The sequence below is a fragment of the Lygodium microphyllum genome, chromosome 9, assembly GCF_053477565.2.
Source record: "Lygodium microphyllum isolate KBCC chromosome 9, Lygodium_microphyllum_v1.1.10, whole genome shotgun sequence".
Classification (NCBI taxonomy): Eukaryota; Viridiplantae; Streptophyta; class Polypodiopsida; order Schizaeales; family Lygodiaceae; genus Lygodium; species Lygodium microphyllum.
In genome coordinates, this window is record NC_141143.1 from 121,236,668 (window position 1) to 121,254,635 (window position 17,968).

Consider the following 17,968-nt stretch of genomic DNA (forward strand, 5'->3'; position numbering starts at 1 on the left):
ATCATTATGGACAATAGTTGGCTGATCATTTCCAGCATTATTTTTTGCATTTGCAGGTTCATTTGCAGCAGGTATTTGCTGCTGTACAATGGGCACATTTTGCTATCCAAAAGATATTTCTTCTCGGAATACAACCCTATGGACTTCCTCTGTTCTTTCGGATTGTTTGTGCATGCAATCTTCTCAGAAGATAACATCATTGTTGTGTACTACTTTTCTTTTCTCGGGATCTAGTAATCTATACCCTATTTCACCGTCATCACCATATCCTAGGAAAATACATTTATAGGACTTTGGCTCAAGTTTGTTGCGTTATTTCTTACATATGTGCACAAATGCTTTGCAACCAAACACTTTCAAGTATGCATACGAAGGTGGCTTACTTGACCGCACTTCTTGGTGAACCCCCCCCCCCCCCCCCCCCCCCTCTCCCCGGCGACCTCTTTGGTAACCGATTAATCAAGTTTACAGCTGTCATAAGAGCCTCTGCCCAAAAGCGATGGGGTAATGCAACACGAGGCAGCATCGTACGGACCTTATCCTGTATGGTCCAATTCATACGCTCTGCAACTCCATTTTGGGGTGGATTATGAGGGGCAGTGAGCTCCCTCTTTATCCCTTTGTTGTCACAAAATGCCTGAAAGGCCTTGGACACATATTCCCCACCTTTGTCAAAGGCTAGAGCGAAGACGCTTAAGTGTCTTATTAGTTTGATTCTCAGCCAATGCCAAGAATTTTGGAAACTTGTCAAGCACTTCATCCTTGCTACGAATAGGGTAAACCCATACCTTCCGTGTAGCATCATCGACAAAGGTGACAAAATATTTCTTTCCCCCTAAAGATAACCCTGGCATCTGATATATATTAGAATGTACTAACTCTAGAGGAGAAGATTTCAGTGAAAGAGACTTTTTATGAGACATCTATGCATGTTTATCATAAACACAATGATCACACTGCTCAAAATCAACATAACGAAGACAAGGCAAGTAACCCTAACGAGAGAGCACTTTCATTCTAGTTGACTCATGTGTCCCAACCGTCCATGCCACAAAGAAACACTTGGTTGCTCGGTCACGGTAACAACATGGTCACGCACACTAGATACATGGAGAGGATACAAGGTATCACTTTTACAACCTTTGGCAATCACTCTAGATCCCTTGGAGATCTTCCATTTCCCATCACCAAAGGTGGTATGAAATCCATCATCATCTAGCTGCCCTGGCTAATCAAGCTCTTCTTAAGCTAAGGTACATGCCATACATACTGAAGTGTGAAGACATAACCATGCTGAAACTGCACACTGCCAATACTTGCAATGTCACATGCATAGTTGTCCTCAAGATGGACAACACCATGTTGACCCCTTGTATAGTTAGAAAACCACTTTCGATGAGCGGTGATATGAAAGGAAGCACCTGGATCTAGAATCCAAGTATGCATGTCATCATCCGTATCTGCAAGTAAAGCATGTATACTAAAGGGTGAAGAGACAAAGAGTACGCCATTCCCACTATCACTATCATGAGTGACTACATTCACCTCTTCAATTTTGACACTGCACTTCTTAGGCTGACTCTCTTTCTTCTCTTCCTTGCTATCATCTGTCTTCTTGTCCTTTCGTTTCTCTTTCTTCCATTTGTAGAAGTCATGCTTAAAGTAACCCTTCTTGCCATAATGATGGCATTCAACATCCTTACCACATGATTTACTGCGTCTCTTGCTATCAGATTTGCCTTTCTGTTGTGGTCTTCCCCTAGTATGTGAAGCACTGGAAGACTTAATGGATGCATTGTTCTACCGATTCATTTCTTCCATGAGTAGAGCACTCTCTACATTAGCATACAAAAGGAGCGCATTAGAATTAATGCGCTCATAGCAGTCCTGAATGTATCCCAACTCTGTGGCAGAGTGCAAAGCAAGAACGTAGCTTTAAATTCTTCATCAATCATGAACTTCAAGGCAGCCAATTAGCTGAAAATGGAGTTAAACTCACTCAAGTGAGTAGACATTGCTATACTCTCTTTCATATGCAAATCCATAAGCTTTTTCAGCCAATGAACTTTGCTTGCATTACTCTTCTGTGCATATAGTTCTTCCAGTCGAGTCCAAATAGCATAGGAAGAACCCAAACCGTCAATGTTAAACAACAAGGCATCAGAAATTGATAACTCGATGGTTGAGCGTGCGAGCTCATTTAACTCATCCCAGTCTTCATGTTTCATATCTGCGGGCTTTGCCCCTTTGGTCTTAATCGGCTTTGTCTGCTTCTTCTGCGACTGGATATTTTAGCACTATTTTTGCTAGACTACAAAGTTATGTGCTCCTTCAAGCTTCTTAATGTGCATGAGATTACTGATGTCACTGTTGCAGCCATGATTTTCAGCCTAAATGTGACCAAAAAATTCAGCAAATGCAGGCCCAAACTGTCACATAAGTGACCAAGGTACAAACAAGTACCAACCAGCAATAAGTAACCACATATAAGCAGAAATCTCAGACCTGCAAATAAATTTTTCAGAAGCACTAAACCTTGTGCTACAGCACTCCACAACTGATTACAGCTGTTCCAAGGACAAATACATCACATTACATGAGAAGTCCCAAATTTTAGCTGCAATTTCTGTTGTACATGGACCCATGGGCACAAAATTTGACACACACAGTCAAAAGCCCCAAATTTTTTGTGCTCAAAGCATCAACCATACATTTGCGCTGTCTCTAACATGCATAGAATAAGCCAATTTTGCCAAAATAGAGCAATTTCAACAAAATCCCCAAATTGTTCCAAGTGCTAGATGTCCAAATTGCATGGAATTAAACCCGCATGTACATAAAATGACCACACAAATTTTGCCCAAACAACAAAAGCCCCAAATTGCATGGGGTCCAATGTGCATCCATGCCGAGAAAGTGGGTAAATTTCAGCCCAATTCTTGCATGTACATGAAAAGCCCCAAATGTCAGAGGCAAAATGTCACAAATCCTTGTAATTTTTGAGACAAATATCACTGTTGTGTCTTGTTGGCATCAAATTTGAACAAATCGCCAAATTTTTGGCACAAATCTGCCCAAAATCCTAAATTGTGCTTGCATGCATGAACGCCAGACAGGAGTAAGTGATGGCTGAAAGGATTTAGGGGGAGATTTGATTTTTTATCAAAGGAAAATAAAAAATATATTTGTGTAACTTGACGTGGGTCCGTTGACCCGTGAGGTTTGTGACGACGTGCTGAAGCCCACCGTCCTGTCCGTCGTGCACCGTCTCATCCAATGGTAGGCAGTCGAATCCAGTCCGCCGTGTTGCGTGGAGTGTGTTGCATGGCCTCCGTATCGTGTCGCCCACTACCTGGCCTTCGTCAGTCCTATCTACTGTCCTGCTGTGTGCATGTCTCATCCATCTAACCACCGTCTGACTATTTGACGCCTGCATGGACTCCGAGAAGTGCAAACACCTTAGCGCAGCTCTGATACCAGTTTGTTGGAACCTGATGCAAAGATGAGAGTGAACGCAACAGATAATACACATAGAGAGTAGAGAGCAGAGTGCAGAGTAGAGGAGGGAGCTAGCACGACACTTAATGTTCTTGGGTACAATGACGAGTGTACCTCTTTAGGTTTTAGATAGATATATTAGAAAGTACAAATGTGCTAAGGGTGTGTTCACACCAATGCACATATAAAAGGCACGATGGCCCTTTATTTCCAACATGCAGCTTGCGTTTGTTCCTTTTTTCCACCTAGCGGCAGTTGGCGACCATCTCCATCTTGCTAGCAGCTGCATCATTGTTGTGTTTGCAGCTTTCTACTACTTCACACTGCTGAAGCATCATCCACAGATGTCGCCTTTGTCTTTTTGACCCTGTAGAGATCAGCGTTTGGTGTTTTCCTCGTCTTTTATCAGTCCGACTAGTGGTCATTGCCCTTGGAATCCATCTCCAATGAATGTCACTCTCCGATGCTCCATGGCTCTGCCCTTAGGCATTTTGTACACTCTTACATTCATTTATAGTCTTTTGAGTTTTGTGTTTGTCTCTGTGTTTGAGCTTTGAGTTTTGTGTTTGTGTTTTGCGTTTTGCATTTAGGGTTTGAGTTTTGCTTATCAGTGTCTAAGTCTGTGTTTGAGTCTTGGTTGTACATGCTGTGTTTCCTTAGTGCAAACACTAGCATATCTTCATAGGGCCTAATGATGCATCCTAGGAATTGACACAACTAATCCACACCCTTTCCAAAGGTAACACATGCCTTTTATGGCAAAGTTCCTACTAGGCAGTTATTGTTTGTACTCTTGCTAAAATGAGGATGCACTTCTAGTTGCTTAGTTCCAACTAATGAAATCAAACATTAGGCAGTCCAGAATAATTACATCAGAAGACACCCCCTAGGAAAGATGCCACCCAATTATTCACGTGCCTTGCCATGTTACAGCCCCCTTAAAGAGGCCTGCCACACAGACTTGTAACATTTATGTGCAATTCTTTTCACAATGTTTGTGAACCTCATATTTTTTTACCTTTCTAGGCAAACCTTTGAATTGGGATTTATTAGGGGTTACTTGGATGCAAACCATGTCAGCTGGCACTCCACCATAGACTCCATTCTGCCCTCAATACAGGGGACACCGTTGTACATTGGGCATGTACTTATATATGCTTCTTATGTGCTTTCATGTTTTCTCTGTTTTGCAGTTCAATTTCACTTCTTCATTTGTCTCTTGGTGTACATATTCCGCTACCGAGGAGCAGAATTTATTACTGCAAATCCTGGCAAGCTACACACATTGCTTACCACATTACTTCAGTTAAAGATGGGAAAGTCCCAAAAGGATGCTTGACCAACTGCCCATTTATGTACTGCGAAAACAAAGACAAAACTCTATAGACAAGTCAAGAATTGACCAATAGAGGTAGCTAGAATAAAAGCAAGCAAAGTGTCAAGCCAAGAACCAAGAATAAGCAAGGGTCAACTCTACAAATGACCGGGAGCTTTAAGTTCAAATCACCTAAGAAGAGTGTGGATTGAGTTGACTCGAGCAAGTGGCAAGGACCTTACAGTCTAAGAAGCAAGAATCCTACCCACACTTACTATGAAGCAGCAAATAATTATCTACAAGTAGCTTAGGAGAAGAGCACCAAAAAAATGGTTGCAGGTGAATTGGAAAGGGCCCATCAAGCCGTAAGGGGTAAGAGGTGTCTATTTTTACCAGCATAGAGAGCATCAAACTTATCTAAACACAAAGAAACAGATTTCCAAGAAGAATCTAATGTGGGGGAACTAAAAGACGTAAGGTACATCAGGAGACTTTGTTACTCGCAAAATCATGGTTTGCATGATTTCTTTCAGTGTTTTTGGGTACCATTCAACCCCTAATTGTTGGTACACACGAGGGGTCCAATAATTACTGAATGACCATCCAAGAATCAAGGTTTTGGTGCTTGATAAATTTGGGGCCTTTTGGATTTCATTGATGGATCTGAGGTTGTTTGGTAGTAGACAGTGGACCTCATGCATTTTGCTATAGATTTTAACATTCAAGTACAATTCCTCTGAGGCTGATTTGGGTATAATGTAGTCTTTTTTTTTTTTTCCTCTTCATTTTTCCTAAAACTTTGAATCTCTATGCAGTGTGACAAAAACATATTTTGAGAATCTTGTGCGAGCGCTTGAAAATGGTTTAGCAGATGTGGACAATTCCCGGGCTTCAACAAAGTCTGGTAGCAGCTCAAAGGCATCAGGGGGGGCTAAAGGAAGGGCAGGGCGTTCTAAGGCCAGCAGTTCCAAAGGTGCCGGTTCAAGCAAAGCAGATGATAGCAATCACTGGTACTGTAGTCAGTGCACTTATGCAAATTTAGCATCTGCATCATCTTGTGCAATGTGCCAACACTCACAGTTCTAAATGCAGTCTGTCTTTCCAAGTACGTTCACCTGTGGACTACATGGAAAGTCAAAAAGAGGTTTTTGTGGCCTCTGCCCTTGTGCAGCTCTTTCTATAGCATTACTGAAGCATAGTGTAGCCCTGTCCCTAATCATGATATGCCTTTCACTGTTTGATGGCAACATCACTTGTTTGCATGCGGTGCACCGCCTTCTGGCCAAGTTAGTAGTTGTAGTCTGGTCTGAAGTGGCTGCTTAAGCAATCCTGTAGCTAGCCACAGCTGACAATTGGATCACACCATTGGAATCATGCTATTTAAATGTTAGACAAAGCGAAATTTGCTTGGAAGCTTTGATCCACAGCACAAATGTACAGTCTTCACATTGTATCATGAAAGGTCGAGCTTCTGGCTATACGGAGAATTTTTTTGAGGCATGAGCTTCTTATTTTGTAATACAGATTTGTTAAGATAAAGTGGGTTGTATTGATCAAGGATTTATCTCGGCGGTTGTAGCTTCCAGCGAAATTGAACAGGAGAAACTCTGCTTCTAACCTTGCTCGTGGTTTATGTTTGGATGCTGCGAAGTTTACCATGTTGGCCTTTGCAATTTCCTCGTCATCTCATCTATTAATGGATTTGCAGGATTTTCTCAAAGACTAAGCCTAGTCTAGATGTACAGTAAAAGAGAAAAGAATCTGCTCTGAGTACTGCCCCGTGGACCGTTTCAAGTAGGTCCCACTAGCCTAACCACTTTTCTTGGCTTGGAAGATTGAGGATCATTTTCTTTTCTTTGAGATAGTTGGGGAGGTTTTTGGGTCTGTACTTCATACGTCTGATGCTAAAATTTGAGCTCGAGGCTCTCAGGGTGCTGGTATTGTTTGTTGGCATGAAGTGGTTTTTGATATTAATTCAATCAAACAGTTGTTCAATTATTTAGTTTTAAGAGAGGCAAGGCTCACAGCTTTGGTTGAGGTGCTTTAGAAGACTTGGTCTTGTTCTGCAACGAAGTGTTTACTGCTATCAAGAGTGATTGCAGAAATTTGAATTGAACCTTGAGACCTGAATTAATACCGTGAGTTGTATGGATAATTTGATGACACGATCACAATAAACGAACTGGTGAAGCAGTTTGCACCTTCTATGTCTTAACTGGACAGTTTCTTTTGTAATTTGAGTGAGGTACTTTTGGATTTGTACATCTCTCAATTGAGATTTTGACAAGCAAAAAGATACTTTATGAAGAATGATGGTGCCTTCCAAAAAGGATGATTCATGAATAATGATCATGCCTTCCAAAAACAGAGGGACTTGAGCTGTCAATCTAGCACATCCACTAACCACCAAACTATCTGTTGGCAGAGAAGAGCCAATCTTGTCATGCCACCAAGTCCATGGCCAACAGACAAGCCCATGGATGATCTGTCTTTTATATTGTGCACTTGCAAACTGAGGCTTGAGTTTTTTTTTTTTTTTTTTTTTTTTTTTTGGGTGGCTATACAAATTTGAGCACAATGCACTAACCTTCGATGCGCGTCCTATGCTTTCGGGCTTGCTTGACATTTGCTTTGTGAACTATGTCTGTTTGCAAGTGGGTGCATAGTGGCGGTAAGCAGCTTGACTGAGAGTGCTTGTGTAATTGCTTATATTAGTCGTCTATGGGCTATATTCCTTGCCCTTTTTGCAATTCTACCATGTTTACAATCCACATGAAAGCTTTATTGTATCCATTTAACAGATCATCCAATGCTCTTGCATGGTACTTGTTAAAACATGGTGCTATTATATGAGCTTCAGCACCTTCCGTGAGTGTATATTTTGAGTGTGCAGGCTATTGATGTTCTATTTTATACAAATATTTAAAGTTGCACACACACACACACACACACACACAATCTGTTTACATACGTCGTGAAAGTAGTCAATGATAATTGATTCCTAAAATATGTTTATGTATAATCATTTTCAAAGAATCGAGACCTTAAAAATGGTCAAAGACAGTCTCTTTGAAAAGAGTTGGTTATGCAACCTTTCATGTAGTTGTTTTGATATGTAAGGATATTTGAAAATTGCCAATTCATGCAAACATGACAATTCGTAGGTTGATTGAGTTTGTCACTAAATTGATTGTTTCTTATGCATTTTCTATTTAGTAAATGTATGTCAATAAATTAATGATTCACTTTTCTTTAAGTGTTGATGATGATTTTGTATGGCCATGAGACAATTTAGAGACCAATATTTTTAGTGCATCACTTAATGGGATGATCAAAGCATTGTGATCGGGATATTTAGTACATGTAATACAAGATATGAAGGAAAAAGGAAGTGATTGTCAAGTGTAAGAGTGTACATAAGAACCAAGGAGTTTTACATAAACAAAGATGGATTGAGTTTTAAGAAGAGGAAGTGTATTAGCATTGTGTATATGTATTAATGTGTATTCAGGGACACTTGGGAACGCTTACTTGTGTGTAATGAGCATTGCATTCATTTGGAGTTATCTTCTTCCTTACAAATCAAGGTTAAGGTCTTTTTTCTCTTAATAAATTAAGGAGAAATTTAGTTTTTTCACTAAGAAAAACGAGAGGTAATTCTCTCACTAAGAAAAGTGACAGGCGTAATCCTTGAGAAAAGTGATTTTTTATTTCTAAGGTCTAGTTATCTTCTCCCTTACAAATCAAGGTTTAAGGTCTTTTTTCTCTTAATAAATTAAGGAGAAATTTAGTTTTTTCACTAAGAAAAACAAGAGGTAATTCTCTCACTAAGAAAAGTGACAGGCGTAATCCTTTGGAAGTGAGGAGAAAAGTGATTTTTTATTTCTAAGGTTTAAGATGACACAAGCTTTTGTGTGGAAGTTAATCTTAAAGTTGAGACCCAAGGCAATCTAATGAACCTTCTTTATTTATGGCTCAATGCGGTTGTATGGATCATAAGTTAAAAATAGAGCTTAAAAAGTTGCTTTTCTTCAAATAGACATGGTGAATCCATTTTTAAAATATTTTGCAATAGAAAGCCAATCTTTAAAAATGGTTCTTGTGAGTTTTTCAAAAATGGCGAGATCTATAACTTTTGTATTTAATATACAATGGATAGAGAGATTTTAAAATTGGTGCTGTAGAGTAGGTCTTGGAACAGTCACATCTTGCATAAAGATCAACCTTTTTAATCTTGGCATTTAAGTCTCTCTTCAAAAAGAGAAGCTCTTGAAGCTTATAAAAAAGGGGGCTCTCCTTGGATGTGGAGGAGGTGAAGAAAGCATTACTTTGCATGCATCCAAGAAAAGAAGAGTAAGTGCTACAGAAGCTCTGTTGAAATTAAGTTTCAAAAGGAGAAGAGAAAGTGTAAGTGCTGTAGAAACTTTGCTAAAATCAAGCTTCAAGAGAAGATCTCTACGTATATTGTGTAAAAGAGAAGGTGCAAGTGTTGCGAAAGCTCTGTTGAAATCAAGCACCAAAAAGAGAGCTCTACACATATTGTATAGAAGAGGAGAGACTTAAGAAGGATTAAAAGATGTCAACTTTCAAGTTGTGCAAGTGTTAGCCAATTGTATATCGTGCAAGGAACTGTGATCTTGTTGCCAAGATCTATAAGTTAAGAATTGGTTTGTGTAATGGAGGAGCTTGCTCCTTATCAATAATATAACTTCACAAGGGAGGAAACTGGTCCATCTTCTAGTCCTTAGTGTATTCTCTCTCTCTCTCTCTCTCTCTCTCTCTCTCTCTCTCTCTCTCTCTCTCTCTCTCTCTCTCTCTCTCTCTCTCTCTCTCTACATCTTTTTTCTCTCATCTGTTCTCTCTTTGCGTCAGCATAATATTAACCATATATCTTTTAAGTATATAAGAAGGTTGAGCATGTATCTCAGATCTTACAACAGTGGTATCGGAGCAGGCCTCTTTGCTTTTCTCAAAGTAAAGGTGATCCTTGCAAGAAGATAAAGATTAAAATTGATGAAGTATCTACAAGTGAGTAATTACAAGCTCAATTGATAAAGTATCATAGCTTGTTTGAGATTTTTGAAGTACGTCAATTGATTGACAGTTTAAGGGTAAGGCAAGAAGTTACTTATGAAGGATCGGATACTCCAAAATATAGGGATACTAGAGGTAACACTATTGCACCAATTGATGGTGAAGGTGCAAAGCATCCAATTGTTGAGAAGCTTCCTAGAAGAAAGGACTCTCGAGTCAAACACAGTAAAAAGACCTCACCTTGAGTGAGGTGGATAAGAAGGAAGTCATCTCTCTTAGCAACATTATCTTCTAGTTCCTACTCTCTTGGTTCTAAATCTCGTGCAATCTGCAAACGGACAAAGAGGGACCATGAGAGGAGCAAGCTTAAGAAGACTAAGACTTTCAAGTCTAGGGATAAGGACATAAAGTAAAAGAGATCCTGTAAGGTGTTAGCCTTTGTTAGGAAATTTGAAGTTGCTTTTTTTAATGGTAATTTCTCAAAAAAGTCCAAGCTCAAGCATGTAGGCCTGCACTTGAAAGACATTGTTAGCAATTGGTGGTTGACTTTCATTTTGGAGGAAAGGAAACCTACGACTTGGGAGAAGTTCAAGAAGAAGTTTTATGCTCAATTCTTACCTCTTGATTTTGAGAATGATGTTAAGGAGTGGGATTGGCAAGGCCAGAAAGAGCATGAGAAGGTCACTAGTTATGTGGACAAGATTTGGTCTACTCTTCTTAAGGTTACTTCTTTCATGGAGATTAGCAATGAAGAGAAGAAAAGAAAGTTTGAAGCTTGTCTACTCTCTCATTTACACAAAACCATGAAGGTGTATCCACATAAAACCTTATCTCGCATGATGGAGTCTACCATCATAGCTAAAAGTTTGCATACACTTGGTACATCTCAAAAGTTGGAGATGAGCTCTTATAGAGCTAGACAAGAGCACCTCTATGATCAACCAAGAGATAGGACTAATCGAAGAAGACCTATCTTTACCCATGACCAATATTCAAAGCTAGAGGGTAACAAGAAACGCAAGTATCTCTCACCCTCTGAGATACAAAAGTACAAAGACGAAGTAAGATGCTTTCTTTGTGGTGAGTTAGGGCATATGAAGCCTAATTGTCCTCGCAAAAGAAAGGAAGCAAATGTGGTCAAAGATCCTCCTCCGTCATCCTCAAATTCTATTCCGGATGTGCAAGCTAACGCTGTTCAAATAAGAAGAAGAGACAACTCTTAAAGGGTTGGGGGACACTCAACAATCAACGAGTTTTGATACTCTTTGATCCAGGGTCCACAAATAATTGTGTGTTAGTAGATACTGCTGAAAGGCTAGAAATACCACGAGATCAATTGGGAACACCAATTGGATCATGTTTGAAGGACTTGCAATCAATTCCACTCCTATATCCAAGGGAAGTTGAATCTTAGAATTGGGGACTACCACGACCAAGAATCTTTTCTACTTGCACCCATTAGTAATTGTAATGTTATCTTGGATATACCTTGGCATTACAAGATTAGACATCTTCTCAATTTTGTTAAGAAGACCCTTGCATTTCAATTCAAGAGTCAGAGCATAGTATGAATTGCTAATGCTGAAGATTGGTTTGTACCAACTAATCCTTCTAAGTCTCATGCTTTAAAAGAACCCATCTCTTTAATTGATCAAGCCAGGCATGATTTTGTTAAACAATATGAAGATTTTTTTGGTGATTCACTCCCAAGAGAGTTGCCTCCTAAGCGCTCAAAAGATCACACAATTGATCTTATCCTAGGCAGTTCACCACCTAACCAACCTCCTTACCGAGTAAGTGCAAGTCAGCAAGAGGAGATCCTAAAACAAGTAAACAAACTGCTGGAAAAATGGCTAGTTCAACCTAGCTCTTCTCCATATTGCTCTCTAGAGTCTTACTTGTTCAAAAGAAAGATAAATCTTTCCATATGTGCATAGACTACAAATCTTTGAACAATATCACAATCAAGAATTGTTTTCTTATCCCAAGGATAGATTATATCTTGGATAAGTTACAAGGGGCTAGTATCTTTAGTCACATTGATCTCAAGAGCGATTATCACCAGATACGGATAGTACCTGAAGATGTTAATGAGACAGCTTTTCGTACAATGTTTGGACTATACAAGTCCTTAGTCATGCCATTTGGTTTGACTAATGCATCCGCCATATTCAATCGAATGATGGAGAGAATTTTTAGACCTCACTCAAAATTCAAAGATGTCTTTTTTGATGACATTCTAATATTTTTACGGTCTGAAGAAGATCATAGAAAACATCTATCTATCATTTTTCAAGAGCTTTGTAAGCATAGACTACAAGTCAAAACTAAGAAGAGTGAATTTTTCCTTTTGGAAATTCATTGCTTGGGCCATATTGTTTCTCACAATCTGGTGAGAATGGATCCTGAGAAAATTTGAGCCATTGTTGAATGGCTTACACCTACTTCTGTACATGAAGTTAGAAGTTTCTTGGGCCTATGTTCATATTACATGAGATTCATACGAGGTTTTGCATATGTTGCATCTCCTCTATATAACCTTACTAAGAAGCGAATGCCCTTTTCGTTGGGGATCAAGGTAACTACAAGCCTGTGAAAGAATTAGGTTTCTTGTGACTCAAGAACCAGTTCTCATAGTTCTGGATCTTCAAAAACCTTTTGAAGTTCATTGTGATGCTTCTAAGGATTGCATTGGAGTTGTGCTTAATCAAGATCATCATGCAATAGCATTTGAGAGCCGACACCTCAAGGATCATGAGCTACATGTTCCAGTATATGAGAAAGAACTTATGGTAGTGGTATATGCTCTTCAAGTATGGAAACACTATTTTCTTGGTACATATTTTGTTATTAAAACAAATCACCAAAGTGTAAGATACTTCCTCACTCAGAAGCTCTTAGAGAAATAGATGCATTGGAAAAATTTCTTATCTATGTTTCACTTTCAAATCCTTCATACATCTGGAACCAAGAATGTGGTAGCAGATGCTCTATCACAGCAACCTTGAGTGAATGCAATCACAATTGTTTACCATAACGAGTTCATGGATTTACTCAAAATGTATGCAACTAATTCCAACTTCTCAACCATATGAGATCAGCTTAACTGAGGTCAAGTCGATTACACCTTACTCGATTCGAGATGGTTATTTGTATCATCATCAAGCAATTTGTGTAGCATTACCATTGCAACACAAGATAATGGATGAAGCACATGCATCTCCATATGCTGGACATAGGGGTATTCTACCCACTACTCACGCATTGGAAAGATATTTCTTTTGGCCCACTCTTAGAGCTGACATTAAAAGATATATTGACGAGTGCAAGATATGTTAAAAAGTAAAGTATGATATGTATAAAACCACCTAGTCTATTGAAGCCATTATCTATTTCCAATGAGACTTGAAAAAATATAGCCATGGACTTCATAATGGAGCTTCCTCACACACAAGCAGGCAACGATGCAATTTGGACTATCATTGATAGATTTAGTAAGCAAGTACATTTTATACACGTGCGAAAGACAATCAAAGCCGATCATATAGCTAAGCTATTCATTACTCATATCTTCAAGTATCATGCTATACCTAAGTCCATTATAAGTGATTGAGATTCCCGCGTGACCAGCCTCTTTTGGCAAGCTCTCTTCAAGAATCTCAAGACTCGGTTACAGTTTTCATCCTCTTATTATCCTCAAAGGGATGGGCAGAGTGAGTTCTAATTCTACTATTCTGGACCTTTTGAAATCTTATGTCTCTGATAATCAAAGAGAATGGGAAATGTATTTTCCTTTAGTAGAGTCATGATGCACTCTAGTACTGGTAAGGTACCCTTTGAGATCATCTATGGTAAGCCTCATTTACCACCCATTCTTCTTACGAAGGATAAGATCTTTGCAACATATGAGTTTGTTAGAGATATTGATACAGCTTTCACTCAAGTAAAAGCTGCTATCCAAAGGACACAAGAAAAGCATAAACGTAAAGTTGATAAGCATCGTTGTAAGTTTGGGATTGTATGTTCTTCTTAAGTTTGGGAAGGCTCGCTTGAAGAAGCAGAAAGGTTAAAAGGGTAAAGTGGTTAAGCTTTCTAATCGCTATTATGGCCCTTTTAAGATCACATATAAGATAAATGATGTGACTTTTTGTTTGGATCTACCAAGTCATTGGAACATTCATAATGCTTTCCATATAAGTTTGCTATGTCTCTATATTGGAGAACCTCTAATGGAACCAATCAAGGAAGATTTACCTGACATAAAAGAAACAGAAGAGTTCCTTATGCTTGAAAGAATTTTACACCATCAAGACAATACTCTAAGGTTAGGTAAGGTATTATGGAAGTATCTGGTTAAGGTTAAGGATTATTCCCTATTGGATGCTCAGTTTATGACCACGAGAGAACTACAAAACTTTCCAGATCTTCTTAAAGACTATGTATCCCCTCTATAGTTGAGGTCAACTATTTAGAAGCTAAAGGGATGTCACTAACTTAATCATACACATTCTCTATTTAGTAAATTTATATCAATAGATTAATGACTCACTTTTCTTTAAGTGTTGATGATTATCTAACATGGCCATGAGACCATTTAGAGACCAGTATTCCTAATGCATCACTTAATGGGGTGATCAAAGCATTTTGACGGGGATATCTGGTACATGCAATACAAGTTATGAAGGGAAAAGGAAGTGTTTGCCAAGTGTAAGAGTGTACACAAGAACCAAGGAGTTACATATAAATGAAGATGGATTGAGTTCTAAGAAGAGGAAGTGCATTAGCATTGTATATATGTATTTATGTGTGCATCCGGGGACGCCTGAGAACATTTACTTGTGTGTAATGAGCATTGCATTCCTTTGGGGTCATCCTCTTCCTTAAAAGTCAAGGTTTAAGGTCTTTTCTCTCTTAATGAATTAAGGAGAGAAGTAATTCTTTCACTAAGAAAAACGAGAGAGGTAATTCTCTTACTAAGAAAGATAAGAGACGTGATTCTTTAGAAGTGAGGAGAGAAGCGATTTTCTCTTTCTAAGATCTAAGATGACACAAGCTTTTGTGTGGAAGTCAATCTTAAGATTGAGGCATAAGGCAATCTAATGAATTTTCCTTATCTATGGCTCAAGATGGTTGCATGGACCATAAGTTAAGAATAGAGTTTTGAAAATTACTTTTCTTAAAATAGACATGGTGAATCCATTTTTAAAATATCTCGTGATAGAAAGCCAATCTCTAAAAATAGCCCGCTATAGTTATCAGAAAAGGCAAGATCTACAACTTTTATGTTGAACGTTTTTCCATCCGAGCAATGCACAAAGAGATATCTAAAATTGATGTTGCAGAGTAGGTCCTGGAATAGCCACATCTTGCATGAAGATCAATCTTTCCAATCTTGGCACTCAAGTCTCTCTCGAATAAGAGAAGCTTTTGAAGCCTATAAAAGAGGAGGCTCTCCTTGGGTGTGAAGGAGGTGAAGAAAGTATCACTTTGCATGCATCTAAGAGGAGAAGAGAAGGAGCAAGTGCTGCGGAATCACTATTGTAATCAAGTTCCAAGAGGAGAAGAGGTGCAAGTGCTGCGAAAGCTCTGTTGAAATGAAGCTCCAAGAGAAGATCCCTACACATATTGTGTAGGAGAAAAGGTGCAAGTGTTGCGAAAGCTCTGCTAAAATCAAGCACCAAGAAGAGAGCCCTAGACATATTGTGTAGGAAGGAGAGACTCAAGAAGAATTAAAAGGTGCCAACTTTCAAGTTGTGCAAGTGTTAGCCGGTTGTATACCGTGCAAGGAACTGTGATCTTGTTTCCATGATCTACAAGTTAAGAACTGGTTTATGTGTAATGGAGGAGCTTACTCCTTATCAATAATATAACTCCACAAGGAGGGGGGGTGGGGGCGGGGGCGGGGGACTAGCCCATCTTCCACTCCCTAGTTTGTTCTCTCTCTCTCTCTCTCTCTCTCTCTCTCTCTCTCTCTCTCTCTCTCTCTCTCTCTCTCTCTCTCTCTCTCTCTCTCTCTCTCTCTCTCTCTCTACATATTTCTTTTCTCTCATCCGTTCTCTCTCTGCACTAGCATAATATTCACCATATATCTTTTAAGTATATAAGAAGGTCGAGCGTGTATCTTGGATCTTGTAACAAAGTTTATGCAACATAACATCACATTCCAAATTAGTATTGTGAGCACCAATAAAATACGAAACTCCCAACTTCATTGGTCATAATCATCTACATAAATATGTTGCATGGTATGGAAGAGTGCATCTGAAAATTGAGACATCCAAGATAAACAAAGGAGTTCGATTCATTACATACTATAAATCGCATAAAATTGATTTGGCATACCGTTTGGCATGCTCACTTCAAAACTTATTTATTTTGGATACCGTTTGGCATGCTCACTTCAAAACTTATTTATTTCAAGAAAGAATACCTTCTCTATCTAGGATGAATGCATTTACATTTTTGAATATTCTTAGAGTAATATTGCTATTATTGGACGTACGAAAAATATCATATGGAAATCAAAACTAATGTAACTTATCAAACAAGTGTGCTATCAAATGCCTTATAATTAGGCTATTTAATGACAAATGTAACAAATTGTTCTTATTTGTGAGTGAGATTACTCATATTACTCAGTTGTTAGGAAACATTAAAGAAGTAGATTGACCCAAAATCATGGTAGCTACAACTGTTTGCATCACATGAATACAAGGCCTTTGAGGGTAGTTTAGGAGGATGGGGGTTAACAAGGCAAGTTGGGAGAGCATAGCACCATTGAGGGTCACCATCCCACACAATCGTTGGTTCCAAAGGAATGGGGGTAAGAAGGCAAGGTGTAGAGTATCATTCCATTTAGGGTTACCATAATAAAGGTTGTATGTGAAGAAAATTTTTTACAAATCCCTTGTTGTTGAGCTCTTACGAAGGGATTGTATGACAATTGACTGTAATTGGAGCCTGATGGAATCTCTACTAGTTTTCGTTACATCCCTCACAACATAATGACACTAAAGGTTAGGCAAAGCTAGGCCTTGCTAGCTACTCTCTCTTTTCCATAGTGAGTCTAGTACCAATCAATAGCTCTCTTGAACTATAGAGGTATTTGGAGGGGCATCAAAGAGAAAATTTCCACATGTACTAGGATGCCTAATAGCCATAGTTGGGGTACCCAACCCCTCATGCAAGAGAATCTTGAGGGATCACATAATCAATCTCCCATCCACCAATCAACACTCCCATCCTACTCGCATTGTTTGCTCTAGAATTGTGTGTTTTGCTAGTTACTAAATATCTCTCTAGAAGATGATCGAGCATGCAAGTTCAAAATTCCAAGTTGGCCATAGAGCAAGAAATCCATTCTTAATCGTGACATGCCCATTTGAGATTATTAGTTTTATGTCAATCTCCTTTTGTGGACTTGAGCATCTTTGCTTGAACACCTTATGTAACTACTCCTACATTTCTCTCTTTGTTTTTGTTGACTTATTCAAGGATGGTTAAGATTTTATTATTTTATCCTTTCTTTGTTTTATATACAAGGCATACATTGCTTCTCTTAGCAATGATATCGCTAAGAGTATATTTAGTGTTGTTCCACTTCTCTCTATGGATATGTTTTCAAAATTTGGTTCAAATATTACAAGGTTTTTTTAATTTTTTTGATAGTGTCAAAAACTTCTATATCGTTTTTCCATATGTTGAAAGGTGTGTCCCTTATACGTAGTAGCTTTTAGTGATTTATCTTCTTCTTTTTTTGCTAATTAATGTCTTGCTTTACAGAAGATAGTGGAGCCTAATCTACATCGGCATTCTTGCTAGAGAGGTCATTACTATGAATTCTGTTTCTAGAATTCAGCATGGTTGAATTGCATTGTGAATGATTTTCTCTTATTTTATGGTTTTTTATTATTTTTTATTTTTGTAGGTTCTTTACTATTTGTAAACAAGTTTTCATTTGCAGTGTTGTTAATCTTATTAGCACCACTTGGACATGAGCTTTGAAGACATTGTTGATCCTCATATACCTTTCAAGTTTCTCCTTCAAGAGCCAGTGTTGCAAAATGACACACACCATTGCACATTACAATATATCTAAGGTCTCAAAAATGTTCTTTAAGG

The 17,968-nt window shown here is 38.6% G+C and overlaps 1 protein-coding gene across 3 annotated transcripts in view; it reads left to right on the forward strand.

Annotated features, from left to right (window-relative positions):
* LOC148031507 (putative E3 ubiquitin-protein ligase ARI8) overlaps nt 1-7,244 on the forward strand; it is a 114,893-nt gene extending 107,649 nt beyond the window's left edge. The window contains exons 15-16 of one of the 3 annotated variants that reach the window (XM_087685018.1): nt 5,629-5,823; nt 6,522-7,244. In XM_087685018.1, coding sequence (XP_087541144.1) covers nt 5,629-5,823; nt 6,522-6,561 — 235 coding nt within the window. In that variant the 3' untranslated portion in view covers nt 6,562-7,244. The other 2 variants (XM_087685019.1, XM_087685017.1) reach the window with 2 other exon arrangements.
* The last annotated feature ends 10,724 nt before the right edge of the window (nt 7,245-17,968 follow it).